The sequence below is a fragment of the Sebastes umbrosus genome, chromosome 16, assembly GCF_015220745.1.
Source record: "Sebastes umbrosus isolate fSebUmb1 chromosome 16, fSebUmb1.pri, whole genome shotgun sequence".
Taxonomy (NCBI): domain Eukaryota; kingdom Metazoa; phylum Chordata; class Actinopteri; order Perciformes; family Sebastidae; genus Sebastes; species Sebastes umbrosus.
Window position 1 is genome coordinate 30905828 of NC_051284.1, and position 20473 is coordinate 30926300.

The 20473-nt window shown below is 40.5% G+C and overlaps 1 protein-coding gene across 7 annotated transcripts in view; it reads left to right on the forward strand.

The window, feature by feature from the left end:
* Positions 1–20473, forward strand: part of LOC119504491 (neuronal PAS domain-containing protein 3) — a 317816-nt gene that overhangs the window by 77343 nt on the left and 220000 nt on the right. For 5 of the 7 annotated variants that reach the window (XM_037796620.1, XM_037796619.1, XM_037796621.1 and 2 more), the window contains one exon: positions 18202–18300. The exons of the other annotated variants lie outside the window; for them this stretch is intronic. In XM_037796620.1, the coding sequence (XP_037652548.1) occupies positions 18202–18300 (99 nt within the window). The remainder of the gene's footprint in view (positions 1–18201; positions 18301–20473) is intronic. 7 annotated transcript variants of the gene reach the window in all.

The following is a 20473-nucleotide window of genomic DNA, read 5'->3' on the forward strand; positions in this document are numbered from 1 at the left end:
AAGATTTATTCCCTTTTCAACAAGTTGACGTCTGGATGGAGACGATGTTTTTCACTTCTCCTTGACTCTGGAGGATCAGGAGACGGAGGGAGGGAGGGAGACGGAGACAAAAAAGAGCGAGATGGAGAGGACAGAAAACTGAAAATGAAAGAAAGATGGGAGGAAAATTTAGAATTTTAAAACTCTTGTTTTGACTTCCTCGTCTCACAGAAACAACAGACGTAGATGGAGGTTAATATGCAACAATATTTCCTCATTTGCATAGCAGGCGGGGTCTTCCCCACGTTCCCTCCAATCAGAGCGCCGTGTTAATGCCTCCGATTGGCTGAGATGTGAAGGGCATAGCGACCGCAGGCGACACCCCGGTGAATTATTAACGAGGAGCATCAGTCTATCCATCATTTTAAACACACACACTCTCCCCGATAACTGTATTAACACAGATATGAATGGAGACGGACAGAAAGAGGAAAAGACAAATCTGTCCTGCTTCTTTAATCAGCGGCGTGAAGACGAGCAGCACAGAACTGGGGTGGTTTCACATTAAGCTAAACGATGTTATCAGCCAGACGTCTCTTTAGTGTATTTAAATGGGCTCTTAGCAAGGTTAAAGCAGCTGCAGTCTGTCTCTCACACTTCTGTGAGATGTTCTATGTTTTCAGCTACTAATTAAATATTCGCATTCCTGCAGAGCTTTTTACAAATAGATTTATTTCCTTCTTTCCAGACAGACGCTGGTTTCAGTTAATTTGTGTAAAAATCAAGTGAAAGATCTGAAATTTGCTGCCAATAGATAATTCACTACAGTCAGTATTTAGGAACCTTTAGTTCCTGTAAAGTTGTGTCGGCGCTGTGAGGTAAAACTCTTCAAAAAGCATCTTGGTTTCCTGTGTGACCTTGAACACCCCTAATCATTTTCACCTAAAATATTTACATTTTAAGACCCTTTAAAGTGATGTTTTACGTCTCAGGTGAAGCTTAATGTTAGCCACAAATGTCGAGGTTTGGATGGTTTCTGCAGATCTTATCAACAAGTGATAAAACAAATGTAACTATGAGATTTTCAGAAGGATGTTGTAACAACTTTTAACAAGACAATACGCGGTCTTTTGGTGTTTTCGCTCAACAAATAAGAGAGCTGACTCTCTCCTGTCTGAGATACAAGCTTTAAAGATCAGTCTGAAATCCCCTCACTGAGACATAGATGACATTAAGAATAATCTGCATTGATGAAGAAGAGCTCCACAGGATTTCTTGTGTGTGAAAGCCACTTATGGTGCCTCAGAGCTAGCTTGCAAGTGTTTTGTGAAATAGTCATGAAATTTAATATATTTGATTTGTGAACATAGACACGTATTTCACTTTTTTTTTGTGATGCTCAGCACGACTTTCAACAACTTATTTTTTTGTGTGTTTTTCTATAATTTTTCTGCTCCAGTCTTTTCAAAATAAAACTACTTAGTTGCCTTGGTTACGCTTTGGCAACAAACTACTTAGTTAGGTTTAGGAAATTATGGTGTTTGGGTTAAAATAACTCTGGAAGTGACATAACTTAAGTACGGAGGTTACGTGACAAATAAATCAACTTTGACTTCTGGTTTCACACAGGACATGATGTTGTTTCGTGACTGGATGTTATTGTTCAACACAGGCCGTTTCGGTAGAATATGACAGTAGAATAGAAATAATTTAGTTTTACTTTTGTAAGGCACTTTTTTCGGTGGACGTTTTACTGGTGTCTGGTAGTCGCTTTTAGTCCAAAATGGCGGAAGTGTAGCTCTGCTGATGGGCACTGATGTTGCAATGTAACGAACAATTGACTTTCACTTCTTGGCAATATACGTTTCCTGACTGAAGTACAGGAGTTAAGGGACAAATAAGTCAACGTTGACTTCTGGTTTCACCTGGGACATGAACAGTGGTCCTCCTGGGTGAACGTCCGGTGTTTTTCCTCAACTACGCTGCGTTTGTTGCTCTTTATACTTCCTGGTTTGTGTGCAACATACGTGGATTATATATGAACTATAGTGCATTACTTTTCCTAGGTATAGTTTACAACAGTGAATGAGAACAGCCTGACACAGACACAAGCACAAATGAAGCATCCGTCCCTTTACTTTAGGGTTTGATTTAGGAACTAATAATTCTATTTATTATAATTTATGTGTATTGTATTGTTTTACTTTTTACCTGAAGACGACGTCCTGATTTATAGAATTACGATTTATGAGTGTACAGTTTTCTCCTCGTCTTTTAGATGTCTACCTGCGAAGCCGCTGCCTCATCAGAATGAGTGATCATTTCCCTTCAGTTCTTCCTCAGATTATCCTCTAAATCGTGACTCATCTGTAAACAGAACAACTCCACTTTCCCCTCTAATAACTTGAGCAACATTCAGCAGCGAGTCTCCAGCAGTTATTTGTTCAGACGCCTCGATGTGCGGACGAGTCTCTTCAAATATAAAGAAACAGCGTCGATAAACGGACGGCTGGAATGCAAATGTAAATGACGGGGTGAGGCGGGGGGTGTTTGTGCAGAATCATCAGCAGATTGGATAATGGCGTGTGTGCGTGTGTGTGTGATGGGGGTAAAAGCAGCTCTATTCTCCAGCTGAAGCCCCTCATCCTCTCTGTTTTCAGACTGACACACTGAATGTCAAAGAGCTGCACGCCGCCCGGCCTGTCACTCAGAGACCGAGTGTGTGTGTATGTGTGCGAGAGAGAGAGAGAGTATGTCCATGTGGATGAGTACTTATGTGTGTGTGTGTGTGTGTGACTGAGTGTTTATGTGTTTAAGGGGTGGTGTGTAGTTTAGTGTGTGTCCGAGAGAGAGGGAGGGAGTGTATTGTGAGTTGCCAGAGGATCTGTGTGAACAGTGATGTGTGACAGAGAGAGTGAGAGAGAGATTTGGAGCTCAGAGAGGAAGAGAAGGAGCGATCGAGCCATAGAAAGAGAGTGAGAGAGAGAGAGATGAAGCCCAGAGAGAAACCAGACGAGAGGAAGAAGAGAAAGAGAGAGAGAGAGAGGTAGATGAAGGTAGACAGACAGTGCTGTGATCTGAGTCTGACTCTGCTGGATTTACTGGATCTGACACACACAGACACTAAACTCCTTCTTTCTTTCTCTTCTCTCTCTTTCTTTGTCCTTCATTCCCTCGCTCTTTCTTACTATCTTGAAGGCATTATAAAATATTGATAACCTAATAACCTTCCCAGAGTAGTGTCGCATTCTTACTTTATCCAGAGATTGTTTACTTCACATGCAGGGGGAGATATTCTGGACCAGCAAAAAGTATTTTCCCTCAATTAACCCCTCAAAACTCTGACAGCCCGCTGGTGCTATTCTGTCTTTCAGAGGTTGTAGTCATATCATATCATATGAAACTAGAAAGACTGATGAATCCATTGGTACCAACCGTGTCATACTAGCTTGTCGGGAAGATTGCTAAATAACGCTACGAAGTTGGGCTAAATTTTGGCAAAGAAAACTGTCATGGCCATTTTCAAAGGGGTCCCTTGACCTCTGACCTCTGACCTCCAGATATGTGAATGTAAATGGGTTCTATGGGTACCCAACGAGTCTCCCCTTTACAGACATGCCCACTTTATGATAATCACATGCAGTTTGGGGCAAAAACATGCATTTTTTTTGTATATATTTCTGCATACTGGGGTTCCTAACAGTCTTTGAATGACATAAATTGGGTATAACTGTAAAGCTGAGACTCTTGTGGATCCAATGAGCCCAAAAGTAGACATTTCACATAATGATTTTATACTTATGGTGGTGGGTCTTTGTACTATGACAGTTTTTCCCGATTGGTTCCTACTGAAGACGTAAATCTTTAAAGCTACTACTACAAATTTTGTGTTGATTTTGGAGGTCTTTGTGGACAAAAGCAGTAGTGTTTCTGAGCACCAGAGTCCCTTTAGAACACCTCCCAGTGCAGTTCTGGTTCTGCCGTGCCTCGCTTCTCGTCCAGCAACACGGCCCGGGTCCTCCAGCAGCGTGGTGTCGGTGTTGGCAGCGAGGACCGCCGGAGCAGCGAGGCAAAGCTCTGCTCCTGGCTGGAGGAGGAGCCGCTGCTGCCGGGCGCCGAGCTCTCCACCTCTCACCGGGGCTCCGACTGTAGATCGAAGGCGTTAGCAAAGATTAGTCCACCATAGTCTTTATCAAAACATGTACTTACTTTCTGTAAATTTCCATGTTTATTGGAGGACATAACATCATGAGATTAGATGGAATCTAAAACATTTACTCTTCAAGTGAACGTGGAGGATGTAGAAGAGCTACTCTACTGCAGATACTGCTGCTTTAACACACACTGCAGTATGTTGTTTGTGTCTTCGCAGCCTTATGATTGGTAACAACGCATGTGGTTGTGTGTGTGTGTGTGTGTGTTACCTCTGAATGACTGTGGTGAAAACCTGCCTGAATCTCTCTTGTTTACTGCGTCCTGCTGGGATGTCTGGCGATTCAGAGGTGAGGAGCAGAGAGAAAATAGAGATTCTCTTGTTTTCTCTTCACCTCCTGCCTCTTCTTCCTCTTTCTTCTTCCTCTCTGTCTGACAACCAACCTGTTTTATCAAATAATATACATGTAAAAAAAAATCAAAAGCCAGCTCACAAAAGGAACATTTCTCCAAAAACACACCAAATAATTACATCTTTAAACCAGTGTGACTTTGAGGCAGCGCTGGAAGAAGTACTCGGATCTTTGAAGGAAAACTGTTAGAAATAATGAGTAAAAGTACTGCATTTAAAATCTTACTTTTATTAAACTTGTCCCTTGTTACCTCTGATATTACCTCAGCTTTCCTTCCTCTTTCCCTTTTTTACCTCTCCTGACTTGTTTCCTAGCCTCTCCTTTCCTCTTCTCCCTTGTTTCCTCTCCTCTCCTCTCCTAAATGTCAGATTAAACCTTTAACCCAGGACATGAGGAGCGCTTGGTTTTCTCTTATCTCGTAGGTGACATGCCCACTCACGGGGGATGTTTAAGCGCGTGTGCTTAAAAAAGAAAAAAGAAAAAAATGTTTTAAAATGTAAAACAGTAAATGTAAAAAGAAATTTAAAACAGTAAATGTAGAAAAAATGTAAATATGCAAATAAAAAAATGTAAATGTAAAAAAATAAATACATAATAAATTTAAATAAAAAAAGGTAAATATAAAAATGTCAAAAAAAGTAAATGTCAAAAAATAAATAAATGTACATTTTTTTTTAAAAAGGTAAATATAAAAATGTACATATAATATATATAAAAATAAATGTAGGAAAAATGTTAAAAGTAAATGTAAATTAATTATTTTTTAATTAAAAATGTTAATGTAAAAAAAAGATGTAAATGTAAAAAATGTAAATGTAAAAGAAATATTAAAAAAATGACCCTGTATTGTATGTGAAATTTTGCCTCTGCATTAACCCATCCTAGTATTTGAACCGGCAACCCTGTGGTTCCCAAGCCAAGTCATGAAATATAGCTCAAAATGAGTTTTTCCTAGCTAATTTCAGATATCTTTTTATCTTGAAAGGTCTAAAATATTACCAAGTAAAATATTCACTCACGCCATCAGAAAGCATGTGTGTGATGGAGAGTTGTGTATATGCCTCTTCATGCTTTCATGCACAGATTTATTGCGCTTGAGTGTGTGTGTGTGTGTGTGTGTGTCGTGGTGTGTATGCATAATTTGTACATGCAGCGCCACCTGAGCTTTTATGTTTGTGTGTATGAGTGTGTGTTGGAGGCTGTAGAGTGGTTCTACCTGTAAATGTCAGGCAGCTGTCCTCAGCGGTTGACAGCTCAGAATCAGCGGTAAATCAGGCCGGTGGCTCGGCTAAAGAGGTAGATTAATAAACATGTCATCTCTCTCTCTGTGTGTGTGTGGTGTGTGTGTGTGGTGTGTGTGTGTGTGTGTGTGTGTGTGTGTGTGTGTGTGTGTGTGTGTGTGTGTGTGTGTGTGTGTGTGTGTGTGTGTGTGTGTGTGTGTGTGTGTGCTGTGTCACCCTCTGTAGACCTTATTTCTTAAGACAGAAAGGGAGGGAGGACGGCAATAGAGAGGAGGTGATAGTGGACAGAAAAAGGTGAAAAGTGATGATGAGAAAGACGCCGTATCGCTGCTGATTTACAGCAACAGTGACAGGAAGTAGCCTCTTTAAAGAATAAGAGCACCGTGGCCAGTCTCTTTCCTTTTGTCTTTATTTCTCAGAGCAGAGTTCCGTCTCTTGCTTTGCCTCCGTCTTATCCGTCTGTGTTTGGAGAGCGTCTGAGCTGCAAGTACTTCAGGACGCAGCTTTTTTTTTCTTCTCTGCGTCGCCGCTAAAACAAAAAGAGAGATGCCGAAGCATCGCCCTTCATCACACTTAGCGCCGCGACCGCTTCCGCTCTCTAATGGAACTTCATCCATTTTCAAATGACAGAATCCATTACGGCCACATGCACCGCTCTGCCAGCGCAAAGTGTGCATGCACTGGATTTATTCTTGTTATTTCACTGATAATGTGTGCAAACTAAACTGAGCCATATCTGTTTTTTTTTAGTTTTTTTTTTTTTTTTTAGCTCTCACGCTCGGGCTGATGATTAACTTGAGAAGGGGCAGTGGATGTTGAAGAGAAAACAGATATTTATATATATTTCTAGAAAGAATTATTATAGTTTGTACCAGAAATACTTGGACCGAAAACATGCGTGAGTTCACCTGAAAAAATTCGGACCGTCTCTGCAGCTACACCTATAAACCAAAGCTCCATATATATTGTCAAAAATGTAATTAGTTGCAAATTAAAGTAACAAAAATCCCCAAATAATACCTTAATATATGTTCAAATATGTTGTGTGCATCATTTGACATGGTTTCTTTGACTTTTGATGAAGATGGTAAAGGGGAACTCCCTCTCCTATTTAAATTCTGTCCTTGCACTGATTCCTCCTTTCATAAATACACACACTATATTTGTAGAAATGAAAAACAATATTTTCCTGCCTTCTCAGGACAGGTAGAACAGACAATATGGATAACAATGCTTGTTCCTCCTCCCAGAATAATGTGCAGAAAACCTCATGAATGTCAGAGAATTAAATTCACTTTTAAAGTATCTGTAAAAATAACATTCTCCATCAACAAATCTTGCTCATTTATTGTTTTTTACGTTTAAGATATTTGCACACTTTTTGTAGCCAAAAAAATGCAGACTAACAGCTGTTAAACCACTGCGTGTCTGTACATGTGTATCCGTGTGTATTAACCGCTGTCTGTCCGTCACCTCAGTGAGGACGTCGACAGCTCGTTATACCGATCATGTCAGCAATCGTTGGTTTAATCCTCCCAGAACGTTAAATACTAGACTTTGTTTAACATCTCAGCAGTCATATTTAAGCAGGCGACAGCCGACCTGAGAGGATTCATCTACTAATGTTCACACAGAGAAACAAAAAGCAGTCAGAGCATCACTTTTTTTAAGGATGAGAAATTCAAGCTTCAGTTTGTTTCCTTGTAAGACTTGTGACGGACAGTGTCTATTCAAAATGTTCTTGTTCAGAACGGGCTGATTGCTCGACCTCTGTGTTTCTGCTTGCAGCTTTTTTGGAGAAACTTCAACAACAACTTCACATTCAGTGCTGGCGCTTCTGGTGGTCTTCAGCAATACACACGCCAAGTGTGATTGTGATCGGATTGAACGGTTTGTTTCAGAAAAACAGAACTTATCCTACTAACTATCCTGTTTTAGTGCCATATAAAGACGCTTTATTGTTATTACCTCCGCAAAGGCCAAAGGCCTATAGAAAGAAGGTTATGGTTTTCACCCGGCGTTGGTTTGTTTGTTGTTTGTTTGTTGGTTTGTTGTTTGTTTGTTGGTTTGTTGTTTGTTTGTTGGTTGTTGGTTAGTTTGTTAGTTTGTTGGTTAGTTTGTTGGTTTGTCGGTTTAGTTTGTTGGTTTGTCGGTTAGTTTGTTGTGGTTTGTTGGTTGGTTTGTTAGCAGGATTACACCAAAAGTACCGATGTAGATTCGGCATTTTTTCACATTAACTCTGTGAAATTACAGTTGAGTCAACCAAAGCACACTTGGTGATTGTTGATAAGAGATTGTTGTCCACTTTGAATGAAGTTGTTTTACGATGCTCCGCTGCGTACAACTGATCTCAACATAAACAAAATACACGTGGATGATGACGCAAGTTGAAACGGAGGGGGGGGGGCTTTTGTACTCGGCCACCTTGGCGGAGGTCTGCGCTCTCCGAGTGCCATTCTAGTTCGGTATATTTTTGCTTTTTAAATAACAAAGATACTAATTAAAACAACAACAGAGTTGAAAATTTTTCAACTTACGGTGACCAGAAAAACACCAAATGTGCAGCGCTCAGTGCAGAATACCTCGTCATGCTTCTGCTGTTTCTTAGCATAGTTATATATACACGATGCTACCATTGCAATATTGTGGTTATTGTGACAGCCCTAGTGGTGATGACAGTTTGGACAGACATGGACGTAAACTGCAACTTGACTGGTTGGCGGAGGCTACGACCACTAGTTAAAATGCCCTCAAGTTGCCAAATGTCTTGACTTTTCAATAATGTCGTCAATTCTTAAAATGTCCTCGATGTGAAGCTGAAATCAGTCCTCACAAAGATAGCTAAAGAACACACACACACACACACACACAGACACCACGACACAAACACACACACACAGTCACACACACACACACACACACACACACACACACACACACACACACACGCACACACACACACGCACACTTGTTGTGTTTCTGAAGGGATTTAGTTTGAGAGTTAAACCTCCTGTAGCTTTACTGCTGCACTGGAGCAAGACTGACCGGCTAAACCTGGACCACAACATCCCACCAGCTGGGGACACAGTGTGTGTCTGTGTGGAGGTCGTCTATTACCTGTGTGTGTGTGTGTGTGTGTGTAGGTGTGTATAACCTGTGTGTGTGTGTGTACCACAGGGTGTGGATTTGACCCTAGAAGTGTTTGAACATGCTCATAACAAACGGAGGGTTACAGCTAGTAAACAGGGGGACCAGGAGTGTGTGTATGTCTTGAGTTTGTGTGTTGTGTGGTTGTATATATATGTGTGTGTGTGTGTGTGTGGTGTCGGCGCTGCTTCGCTAACTGACACATTTTCAATCATATGGTTTATTCGGGGGAAATTGTCGAAAAAGAGGGAAAAGGGCAGATTCTGCGTCTCTGTGGGCTACAACAGGACAAGCCAGGATTAGTTTTTCACTTTGTGCGTGTGTGTGTTAGTGTGCTAGTGTGTGTATTACTGTGTGTGTGTGTGTATTCTAAGACAAGCCCTGGTAGCCAATTTGTAATATATAGTCGGCCTTGAAAAATGGCCCAGATCTCCCCTCGCTGTCTGCAATTTAGCTCTGCCGGCGCCCGGCAATACCCATTGTACCGCTCCCACCACTGCCATTTGGGCCTGATGGAGTGTGTATTTGTACCTTCTGTGTGTGTGTTGGTGTGTGTGTTGTGTGTTGTGTGTGTGTGTTTGTTTACTTGCTTATGTTCATCTCAGTGTGCATTTACCCATGAGTCTGTCTTTGTGTGTGTGTCGGCGTGCGCAAGCGAGCGACTGTGTTTATACTCAGGTTATTGAATTTCTGCTTGTGCGCCAGAGTGTGTGTGTGTTTGTGTGTGTGTGTGTAGTTGCGTTGTTGGTGTGTGCCTCCGGTTGTTGTGTTTATTTAATGTGTGTATAGTTGATTGTCTGTGTGTGTGTGTTTGTGTGTGTGTGTGTGTGTGTGTGTGTGTGTTTGATGCAGTGCAGTTACTCGTCCACTTTCCGAAATGACAGCGAGACACCTGAAGGCATCAATCTGGAACTAATGGACAGATTGCTGAAAAATAGAGAGAGAACGGAGGGATGATGGAAGAGTGGAAGGAAAAAGACAAAAGAGAGAAGGATTTAAGGATGTAACACAGGAAAGGAGGAATGAGGGGAGTTTAAGGAGGAAAGAGAGGGAGTCATTTGTAAAAAAGAGGGATGAGGTAAAGAATGGAGTGATGAGAAGGAGTCAAGGACATATATAGACCGATATAGAAAGAAAAAGAAAGGCAGGATGGAAAAGGAAGGAATCATACCTGAAGAGAGACAAAGGGAGTTTGGCAGGAAGTAAATGGTTGAAGGTGAAGAAAGGAGGGATGAAGAGATGATTTAAGAAAGGACGACAAGGGAGCGAAGGAGTGAGATTAAGAAAGAGGGATTATCTGGAACAGGAGGAAGGAAGGGAGGACGGTCGTAGGAGGAAGAGGAAGCAGGAAAAAAAATTGAGAAAGAGAATGACAGGAGAGAGGAGGGAGTGAAGAATGAAGGTGGAGAAAAAGAAGGAGGGATGCAAGAAAGGGAGGGAATCATACTGAAGATAGACAAGGGAGAGAGAACGGGGGCAGGAAGCGGATGGATGGAGGTGAAGAACAAAAAAGAGGGATGAAGGGATGATGTAAGGATGTGAGACAGAAGGGGAGAAGATTAAGACGATCAAAGTGAGAGAGGGAATAAAGGTCGAGATGTTCCGATACCATTTTCTCCTTCCTGATGACCGACTCCGATTCCTGAACTTGTGGTATTTGCCGATACCAGCGTGATAAATATAATATCTCCGTTGCTTTTGGGCTATCTTTATGGAATTGATCTGTCATTGGTGGAGGCGGTCGTGCTCTTTTGCAGTGATGCGTCTTTATAAGATTGCTGGTGTTGAAATTGGCAACACGGAAAGCCTTACATATGGTAGGTCCATATCGCCGTCTTACTTGATTTGTCCACTATGAAAATTTTGCCATATGGCTGACATTTTCCTCGCTCTGACTACCGTTACACTCTCCACTAGCACCGCACTGTTGTTGTTTACTATCGTCACATGACCTTGGAATCGGTTCTTCTTCGCTGCTCTAAAACAGTAGTAGCCATTGGCAGCCATGATCCATCCAGGGCGACGGCAAAGGTGAAGGCTGCTGTTTGGGAGCGGCAAAAACAAGTTGATTTTTTTCTGGGTTAATAAATGATGGTAATCAGATCGTAGACTGGCGTACTCGCTGATACCGAATTTTGGGCGGTATCGGTATCGGAACAGCTCTAGATAGGACGTCTAGGGAGAGATGTAATAGAGGAGGAGAGAGAGAGGGAATAGCAGGAGAGTGCAATGGAGGGGAGGAAGGAAGGAAAGAGAGGGAGTACGTGAAGAAGGAAAAAAAGGAGAGGAGCAGGGTAAATGGAGGTATAAGGACAGAGGGAGTGAGTGATGGATAAAAGAAAGAAGAGAGAGAGAGTGGCTGGAGAGAGAGGGAGAAGATGGAGAAGGATGTGGGAGAGAAGGAGGAAACAACATTAAGTGAAGAAGGTAGAGCAAATGAGAGAAGTAGAGCGATAAGACAAGAAAAAGAAACTGGAAATAAGAATAAGAGCATGAGAGTGAACCGGAGTGAGAGAAAGAGAGAAAGAAGCCATGTGATTGGTGGCCTCGTAAACCTCGTAAACCTCTTAAACCTCCGTCTCACTGCAGATAGAGATCATTTCACCAGAGGTCTCTGTTCTGTTAATAGGAGACACAGCAGAGTGGAGTGGAGAGGTCAGAGGTCAGCTCAGTGTGTGTTACGGTGTGTGTGTTGAACAGGAAGTGAGGCGTGTTGATGTTGTAGATTGTGTCGCAGCAGTCATTTCCTGTTGTACTGGCTCATGTACAAACAGTTTCTCTTTTTTATAATTTAATCATTTAATCTTGGAGAAGTCAGGTTGGGTTTGTCTGCAGTAAGGTCACTACATCTCTTGGGATTCTGGGGAAAATGAGAGGTTTTGTACACAGTACATGTCTCTTAACATTATATTATAGTTTAATTTATTCATATTCAAGATACTGTAATATTATATGAAGTACTTTACCAACTTATCTGAAACAAACATTGCTGCTACACAAACAGTTTATTAGATTAACAATTTTTTTTCGAATGCTGTTATACCAAGTGCACCACCACTTTTCTTTTTAAATTGCATTTATTGAATATGTTTGACATCTTTGTTCGACGTCTTTAAAGCGAGATATAAGGATAGTTTTAGATATTATTTTGTTAACAACTCTCTACTCCATAATTACCCAACCAGACAGGCTGAGAATCTTCATCTTCCTTTGTATAAAACATCCCGTGGTAAATTTTCTATCAAATTTCGTGGAGCTATATTAAAAAAAAAAAAAAAAAAAAAAAAAAAAATATCGAATGTACGTTTCTATAACTTATTATTTATAGTAATAGTTAATTGTACAAATAAATATTAGAAAACAAAGCAACAATCTGATAAAATCTGCAATTAGAAGCTTTTATCTCAGAAGTTTTGTCTTTAAATTTGTCATATTTCAAGGTTTATAACTTCTGTTAACTTCCTCTAAGTTGAAGTAATTTATAACTTTATATTGTTACAAGTTGAACTGTAATTTAAAATCACCCTGTGTGTGTGTTCTTTATGTTTACATTCATTGTATCTCACCAAAACACATTTAGGCCGAAGAGATGTGTTCAAAGTATTCCCTTCCTCTTTAAGCTTTTGTAAAGCTGGTTATTGTAATAATTTGAAATGTTCATTATCTACAAACACTCGCCTTTGTTAGCACATTAACATGTTTCTGTCCATCAGTGGAATAGTATCAAAACACTGGCAGGACCTGCACATTACGTAGCCTGCATGCATATCACAACATACCTTTAAAGTAACTCAAATACAGTAAAACAAAGTCTGGTGTAAGTCAACATGGTGCGAATTACCTGGGTTCATGTTTGTTGGAGCAAGAGAGAAACAGCTTGATTTGTTTCTTTACATACTTTATATTTTGTATTTTTGCCAAAGAACATAATAATGCATTATTAATGCTTTTTGTATATGTGTTATTTGGAAAGTGAAAGGAAAGATGAGAAAAGTATTGAAAAAAAGGGGGGACAGGAAATAAATGTGTGAGGGTAAACTTAGATGTCCAATAGTGCAAAGGTTTTTTTAATGTTATACAAGAAAACAGTTTAATATTTCCACTATTTAAAGGGCATGAGAAACACTGGTTGGAACCACTGGTAACCAGTCTTCTGGTTCTGGTGCAGATTATAGGGCCGTTTAATGAGAAGGTGGTTGGCCCAACTGATTAGACATGATCACCACCTAAAGGACTAAAGTAACATCACTGTAACATGAAGTGCATCAGTGAAAATAAGTCATATTCAACATGAACGCTGCATTACGGCAGCAGGTTGTAGAAATCTAAACAAATCTTAAACTAGTCTGAAAACAGTTGAGGTGTGAGTGTTTTACCTGGTGGTCTCCCACTCAGGCAGGTAGAAAGGCAGCCTGGCCCTCTGCTCGGGTCTTTTCTGCCAAACCAGGAACTGCTACAGAGGTAAGAACATAGCTTTTTAAAAAAAGGGTAAATCACACATACTAATAAAAAAATACATTTATTTTTCCAACTTAAATGTTTGATTTTTATTTGGTAGAGTAAATAATAAACTCAGGAAGTCAAGTTTGTCTGCAGCATAGTAACTAACTACTCTGTGATTTTAAATACAGCCAGTGGCAGAGGAGTCTTTAACAATATATACACACTAACAGAGTATTTATATTAAAGCCTTGAGGGTCAGAGAAGCTTGTAAAAACACTTCTAAATTAAAAGAATTTTACACAAACTCCTAAGTGAAATAAAACTCTTGTACTTTCTGTAAAATGAGACTCCAGTGAGGAGAATCTTTTCAGCTTTATATTATCTTTTGTTTAGATTTTTACACACATTGTATGGCTATGAAAATAAAGTGGATTGTCTTTAAATACAGGGAGGAATCCCTTAATATCTTAATCCATCAGATAACTGATCAATCCACTCAGAATAAGGGAGGGATCCCAATCACACTGGGAATGTTGTGGATAAATTGTGTCTCTGACCAGCAGCCTAAAACGATGTCTCAAATGAATTGAATTTGGTGTAAAGTTTCATACAGGTGAGACACCTCGGCCATTAGCTTGATGTGGACTCAAAGTTGCATTACTGCATTCATATATATATATATATATATGTATATATATATATATATATATACATATATATATATATATCACGGAATCACTGAATATATATACTGAATCAAAACGGTAAATGTGCTATAAAACCAACAACAATTACCTAAAAACTACGTAAACGAGTAATTTTTTTGTTGTAATCAGCGCTGTAAATTGCTGTGGGAGTTTAGGTTAACGACTGTTCACGGGAATTTGCAGGCAGCACAGAAAACTCCCGGGGAACTGCCGGAATTTAATTGAATTCCTGCCCCCCGCCAGTGGTACATTCCCGACGATTTACGGCACAGGCGAACGCGGAGTTCACAGGCTGTAAACCGCCGTTCTGTATGCATGAGCGGAAACTGTACTTTATGTAATGATTGGAAACTGACATGTCATCCCTGACGCGTCCAAAGCTGACATTAGAGGGGTACCTACCTGGTTTTTATACTACAAGTGACACCTTTCACAATATACAGTCATTACACCCATTGATTATATAAAGATATTTATTAGTGCAGCTTTGAGGCCCTTGACGACTGAAACCCCTGATGAAATTGTTGGAAAAGGCAATTACAAGATCAATGTACCCCAGAAGAGACACATCTGTTTGAAGCATCAGATCCATTGGCTGATGTCATATTTGATGATGTGAAATGTTTCTATATTTACTCCAAGGTTAATGTTTGTTAAAAATGAGTTTCATTGTTGCGTCATGATGCAGTAAATACTCACTTGTTTCTGTTTCTTTGACTGGAAGTTGATCTGATAATTCCTGTGTTGAGTCAGACTCCCCGTCTCTAGAAACCTGCTTAAACCTTGTTGTATAATCAGTAAAGTACACCGACCTCGCCGAGAACAAACCTGCCTTTCTTCTTTTTTATTGTTTTATTTTTTTTGTCTCGCTCCCCGACAGCAGCGATATGTTCCCTAGTCATGCATCAAGAGATCAAATCTAAAAGTAATACAATCTGTGGACTTACATCTCGGTGGTTTAATTTGAAAACCAACTCTCTCCCTCTGCCTTCTCCCTCCGTATAGCTTTAAACAGAAATAAGTTATGCCGGCGGTGCCCTCGCTTCACCCTCTGACAAGAACAATAGCGGCCGGCTCGCCTCAGAAAACTGTGTTTTACAATAATACTCGTCCACAAAGCAAGACCGACAATGTCAATGGTTTTATGGTGCGCTACACCGTGCAGCTAATGTTCTCCTGCAAGCCAGCATCGCTTCACTGCCTCTCCCTCTCTCTCTCTCTCTCTCTCTCCCCTCCTCCTCCCCGTCTCTACCGCTGTCTCTCGCCCTCTTTCCGCCTCCTATTTTCTCTTCTTCTTCTCTCTTTTATTCTCCTCGGCTCTCCCTCGCTCCCTCTCTCCGTATGAAAAATCCATCCCGGCATGGGTTTTGACAGCCTGTCTTTGGTGGGTGTGTAAAATTCAAATAATTCACTGTGCATAGTCACTTTGGGGCTGCTTTGTATTTTGTATTTCACTATTCGACGTGTCACTTGGCCTGCCTGTCGAGTCCCCGTCTGCAGCGTTAAGCTTTAAAAAAAAAACTCCACCAAACTGGAGGTGCATTTATTATTTTTTGTATATTTCCAGAGGCAGGAGGTGTTTTAGTTGACCAGCTGCAGTGGCAGCAGGTTCATCCCCAACACCTTTACCAACAGTTTTATTCTCAGAATATTGGTAAATAGAAGAGTTTTATTCATGGACAAAATAAATGCAATTGTTTTGTCTCATTGCCTCTTTTAATGTAAGCTCTTGGACCTCATTTAGGCAGACTTTTTTTAACCCTTATCATCCATGTTGTTTCCTCATTGAAGCTTCAGGATGTTCACACTGAAGAAAATATTGAAATGAAGGCAAACTGAGCAGCAAGACAAGTTTCACTTTTTGGTAGTTTAGTTTCCGGCGATTTGATAACGTTTGTTTGGTAAAGCATCACTCAATCACGTTATAACCTGAAATCATAAGGGCCTTAAAGGACCATACCTCTGTGTTTACTTCCGTAAGTACAAACCATGTATATTTTGCAGACCGTTATTTTAATATATACTAGGCCTACACATATTTAAACACATTCTCACTCCCAACTCGTCAAATACTGCTGCTTGGTCAGTGCCTCAGACCGATGCACGGGGTACTCCTCTTGCGTTACTTTTGGACGGACCGAGGACGGCGTGTCAATATATGCTCGTTAAATGTATAGTGTCCTTTCAAAATAAACTACTGTTTTTACAGGAAGTTAGGCTTAGGCAACACAACCACTTAGTTAGGGTTAGGAAACGGTCGTGGTTGATGTTAACATCACTGACTAAAGACTGACGTGACAAAATAAGTCAACGTCACTTTTAGTTTCACACGGGACATGAACAGCGGTCTCCAGGTAGAAAGTCTTGTGTGTGTTTGACTCATCCACCTCGTTCGCTCGCCCTGAACAGACTCTCACGCTATTAATACTACGTCATTTACTCCGACCGTCGAATAACGTCGCAGGTGGGTTTACATTGGAGTTAGTTGAAAGCCTGGTTTGTCACATACTTTCGCTAAAGGGTGCCTCTGTGTGTCGGTTTCCGAAGCCGAGGGACACTCACCAAACGGCGGTATTTGACGAGTTGGGAGTAAAAACGTGTTGTATATTTAGATTTTTGCATGCCTTTTTCCAATGCGTTCTCATTCCGACTCGTAACGTATTGACGCTTTGTCACGACCCCTTGGCATCACTTTCTAACGCACTGGGTAGTCCACTATGGTCGCAGTAAACATGTGGTTAACGTTGTGAATTTGTTGTGAACACTTGTTTAAGTTTAGGCAACAAAACAACTTAGTTAGGTTTAGGAAAAAATATCATGGTTTGGCTTAAAATGACTACGTTTATAAAGTGAAACTTAACGTTAAATGTCCTGTTTGTCGGACCCATCCACCTCCATTCCCATCCGCTGTGTGTTTTTTCACTCCCCGACCACTTTCTCTGAGCGTTTAATAATGACGCAGATGGGTTTACATTGGAGTTAATTGAAAGCCATGAGCGTCTCATACGCTAAAGGGCGCCTTGTGCGTCGGTATCAGACGCTGAGGGGTGTGACAAAACATCTGTATTTGACGCCCTGGTTATCCCCACCGTTTTACATGTCTCTATATATCTTTGTCAATGTAACATTAATTTTGCACGGTAGTGGGGTTAGAGAGGGACTCCAGCGATTTAGTACTGCACCTCCATGAAGTTTGAGACTAAATAAAGAGCTTTAAGAAGACGACACACTGCGTAGTAACTCCCTGTGAGGATTAAACTGATCACTATGAGTCAAATCTGCACTTTAAGGTGCAGAATGAGTTGAAAAGTCTGCGCTGTGTTGCATCCATAATGTGACATGCTTACAAAAAAATGAATGAATGTTCACTGTGATGGATTACAGGACTCAAGTCTGCTAATAGGTTTTCATGTGCTACAAGAATGAATGAAAGCTAACGGATGTCTGGGTGGTAGAAAAATAACATATTAAACAGTGTAAACAGTACCAGAGTATAAATGGTTTGTATTAAATGTGTTAAAATCACCAACAATTTTTATTGTTGCAAAGAATCATTTAATACACATACCCTCAAAATTCAGATTGACATATTTGGTATCTCTGAAACATCTGGATCTCCACGAGAATTTTTGAATAAAGTTTTTTATGTTTGAATAATGTTTGGTTGCACAGCATGAGTTTGTACCGACTGAGCTCCTCGTTAATGTGGTGTTTCAATCAAGGATCAGGCTGCTGATTTAGGTTTCATGCCACATTTTCAAGGTTTCATACTGAATTACTAAACAAGTATTCACATGTTTTAAGATTTCAGATGCTCATTAGAAAGTTATGAAGGTTTTTTTTTATTGCCCACTGAGTTAAAATGCCCAACTGTTCCACATGAAGCTGTAGTCAATGTGTCTAAATGTGTTCTTCAACTGGGTGTAAACCTCTTGACATGTTGCTGTTTATAATTCCTTTAATCACTTGATTGTGTTTCCCTGCTTTCTTGCCTCCAAGTCTTCTATTCTTCTTCTGCTTCTTTTTCTTCTTCTTCTTCCTCTTTTTCTTCTTCTCGTTCTCGTTGTGTCTTCAGGCTGTCGTTAAAGAACCTCTCCACGTTTTCTGTGTGTTTCACAGTGACCCCTACTGGGAGCGGCCGGCTAATGCAGGCAGCTGCTCCGCCGCCCGGCCCAAGACCCTTCACCTGGCCGGCCAGCAGCATACCTCCTCACCATGGTAACGTTTAACTAGTAGCAGTAGTAGTAGTAGTAGTAGTAGAAGTAGTCGTGGTAGTAGTGTGTGTGTTTTGTTGGATATGAGCAGTGTGAATGGTTTGCTAAACCGTTTTTGTTGTTTTAAAGTCTTGACCTCATGTTGGAAGGACTAGTTCTGTTTACGGAGATATTTAATGTTCTTATTTTTAATTATCCAGAATTAATGCATCTCTTTATAGAGGCATGATGAAGATTAGGATTAGCAGTGATGGAATGTAACCGAGTATATTCACTCTAGTACTGTACTTAAGTACAAGTATATCCATTTTCTGCTACTTTCTACTTCTCCTCCACTACATCGCAGACAAAAACAAAATACTAATACCTGTATACAGCACATACTGTATGCAGTTTGTGACACACGTGAACTAAACTAAATGTGCGGTGGAGACTTTTACTGGGAAAGTGGCTGCATGTCCGCGACACTACACGCAGCATCGTAGCTGCTAAGTTAACTCCTGACGGTGAACTGGAGACTCAGCTGGTACACCGCTGCATGCGAGGCACAAACCTTGTCGGTTAACGGTTACTAATCGGTTAACGAGGGTCGGTTATCGGTTAAGAACATTTTCAAAATTAGCATCCCTAGTCACAATGCGGACCTTTACAAGAAGCTGGTTGAATGAAAGTGTTAGGATGTTTGCACGGCAACATGTAAATGTGAATATTGGTGGAATATTAATTCTCATCAGCCATGTAAACAGCTTAGAAGGAATACTTTCTTTTTTAGAATAAAGGCAAAAACTGTAATATTTAGTGTATGTAAATGTAGTCAATGCGTCTGCACAGGCGTTCATCAGTATTCTGTAGGATTAGTCCTGCAGTGGTGCTACTAACACGGAGCAAACCTCAAATAATATCAAACTGAATAGACTTTTTCTGTCACTTTGCTCTTTGCTTCGTTAGTTCGACAGTTGATGTAAACTTCGTGATTGGACTATCTGACATTTCTGCACTGTTCTACACCGTCTGCTACCCTGAGGAACTCTGTAGTAAATCATATATTTTAATACTGTTTGAATATCATAACTGCAGGTAAAACAGTATATCTTTGAACCCTTTTGATGGAGGTGTTGTTAGAATTATGACTTTTGCTCCTTCAGGGTTCAAACGTGTGACTCTAAAGTGTGTTTAAATGCTGCGTTACCAAGACCTTACAGCAGATTGTTCTGGTTTTGAGTATTTTAGTGTGTGTGTGTGTGTGTGTGTGTGTGTGTGTGTGTGTGTGTGTGTGTGTGTGTGTGTTTACTGTATTTGGCTCATGTGCAGTGTGGATTGCAGTTTTTGTAAGATGCTGCCATAAAATCGTATCGTTCCTGTTCATCCCTCCCTCCTCTCGTTCACTGCTCTTCCTCCTCCTCCTCCTCCTCCTCCTCAGAGGTCTTTGTCAGTGAACAGAGAAGAAGAAGGGATTTGACACCAGGAAGTGAACTGAGGCCTGATGCATTGTGGTTGATGCTGCGGTGTGTGTGTGTGTGTGTGTGTGTGTGTGTGTGTGTGTGTGTGTGTGTGTGTGTGTGTGTGTGTGTGTGTGTGTGTGTGTGTGTGTGTGTGTGTGTGTGTGTGTGTGTGTGTGTGTGTGTGTGTGTGTGGTGGATTACAGTACTGGAGAATAAAGGAGGGATTTGTGTCGGAGTCAGGCGGAGAGCTAAAAGGAGACGGCAGTTAATAGCTCATTATAGGACGAGCTTAACACCATGTAGGCCCTATATAAACACACACACACACACACACACACACGTTGTGAGAGTTTCTCACACACATCTGATAAACTCGAGGACTGTCGAGCTGCAACGATGTGTTTATTACCAAAACTATCTGAGCAGCTGATGATTTTAACGTCTGATTTCACAGTTTAAACATTTTGAAGACATTTTGAAAAGACTGATTACATATAAAAACTGCATTTCAATAACATTTTAACAATTAAATATAGTCATTGCAGCAGGTTTTGCCTTGTTTTTATTACAGTGGAGGAGTGATAAATAAAGAGAGTTCTACTAAGTCAATACTTTATCACTGCCATTTTTTTTTTTCATGCGATTAATTTGCCCGTCAATATATATTTTTTCTAGGGTTGTCAATTGATTAAAATATTTAATCTTGATTAATCACAGATTACTCATATATTTTGT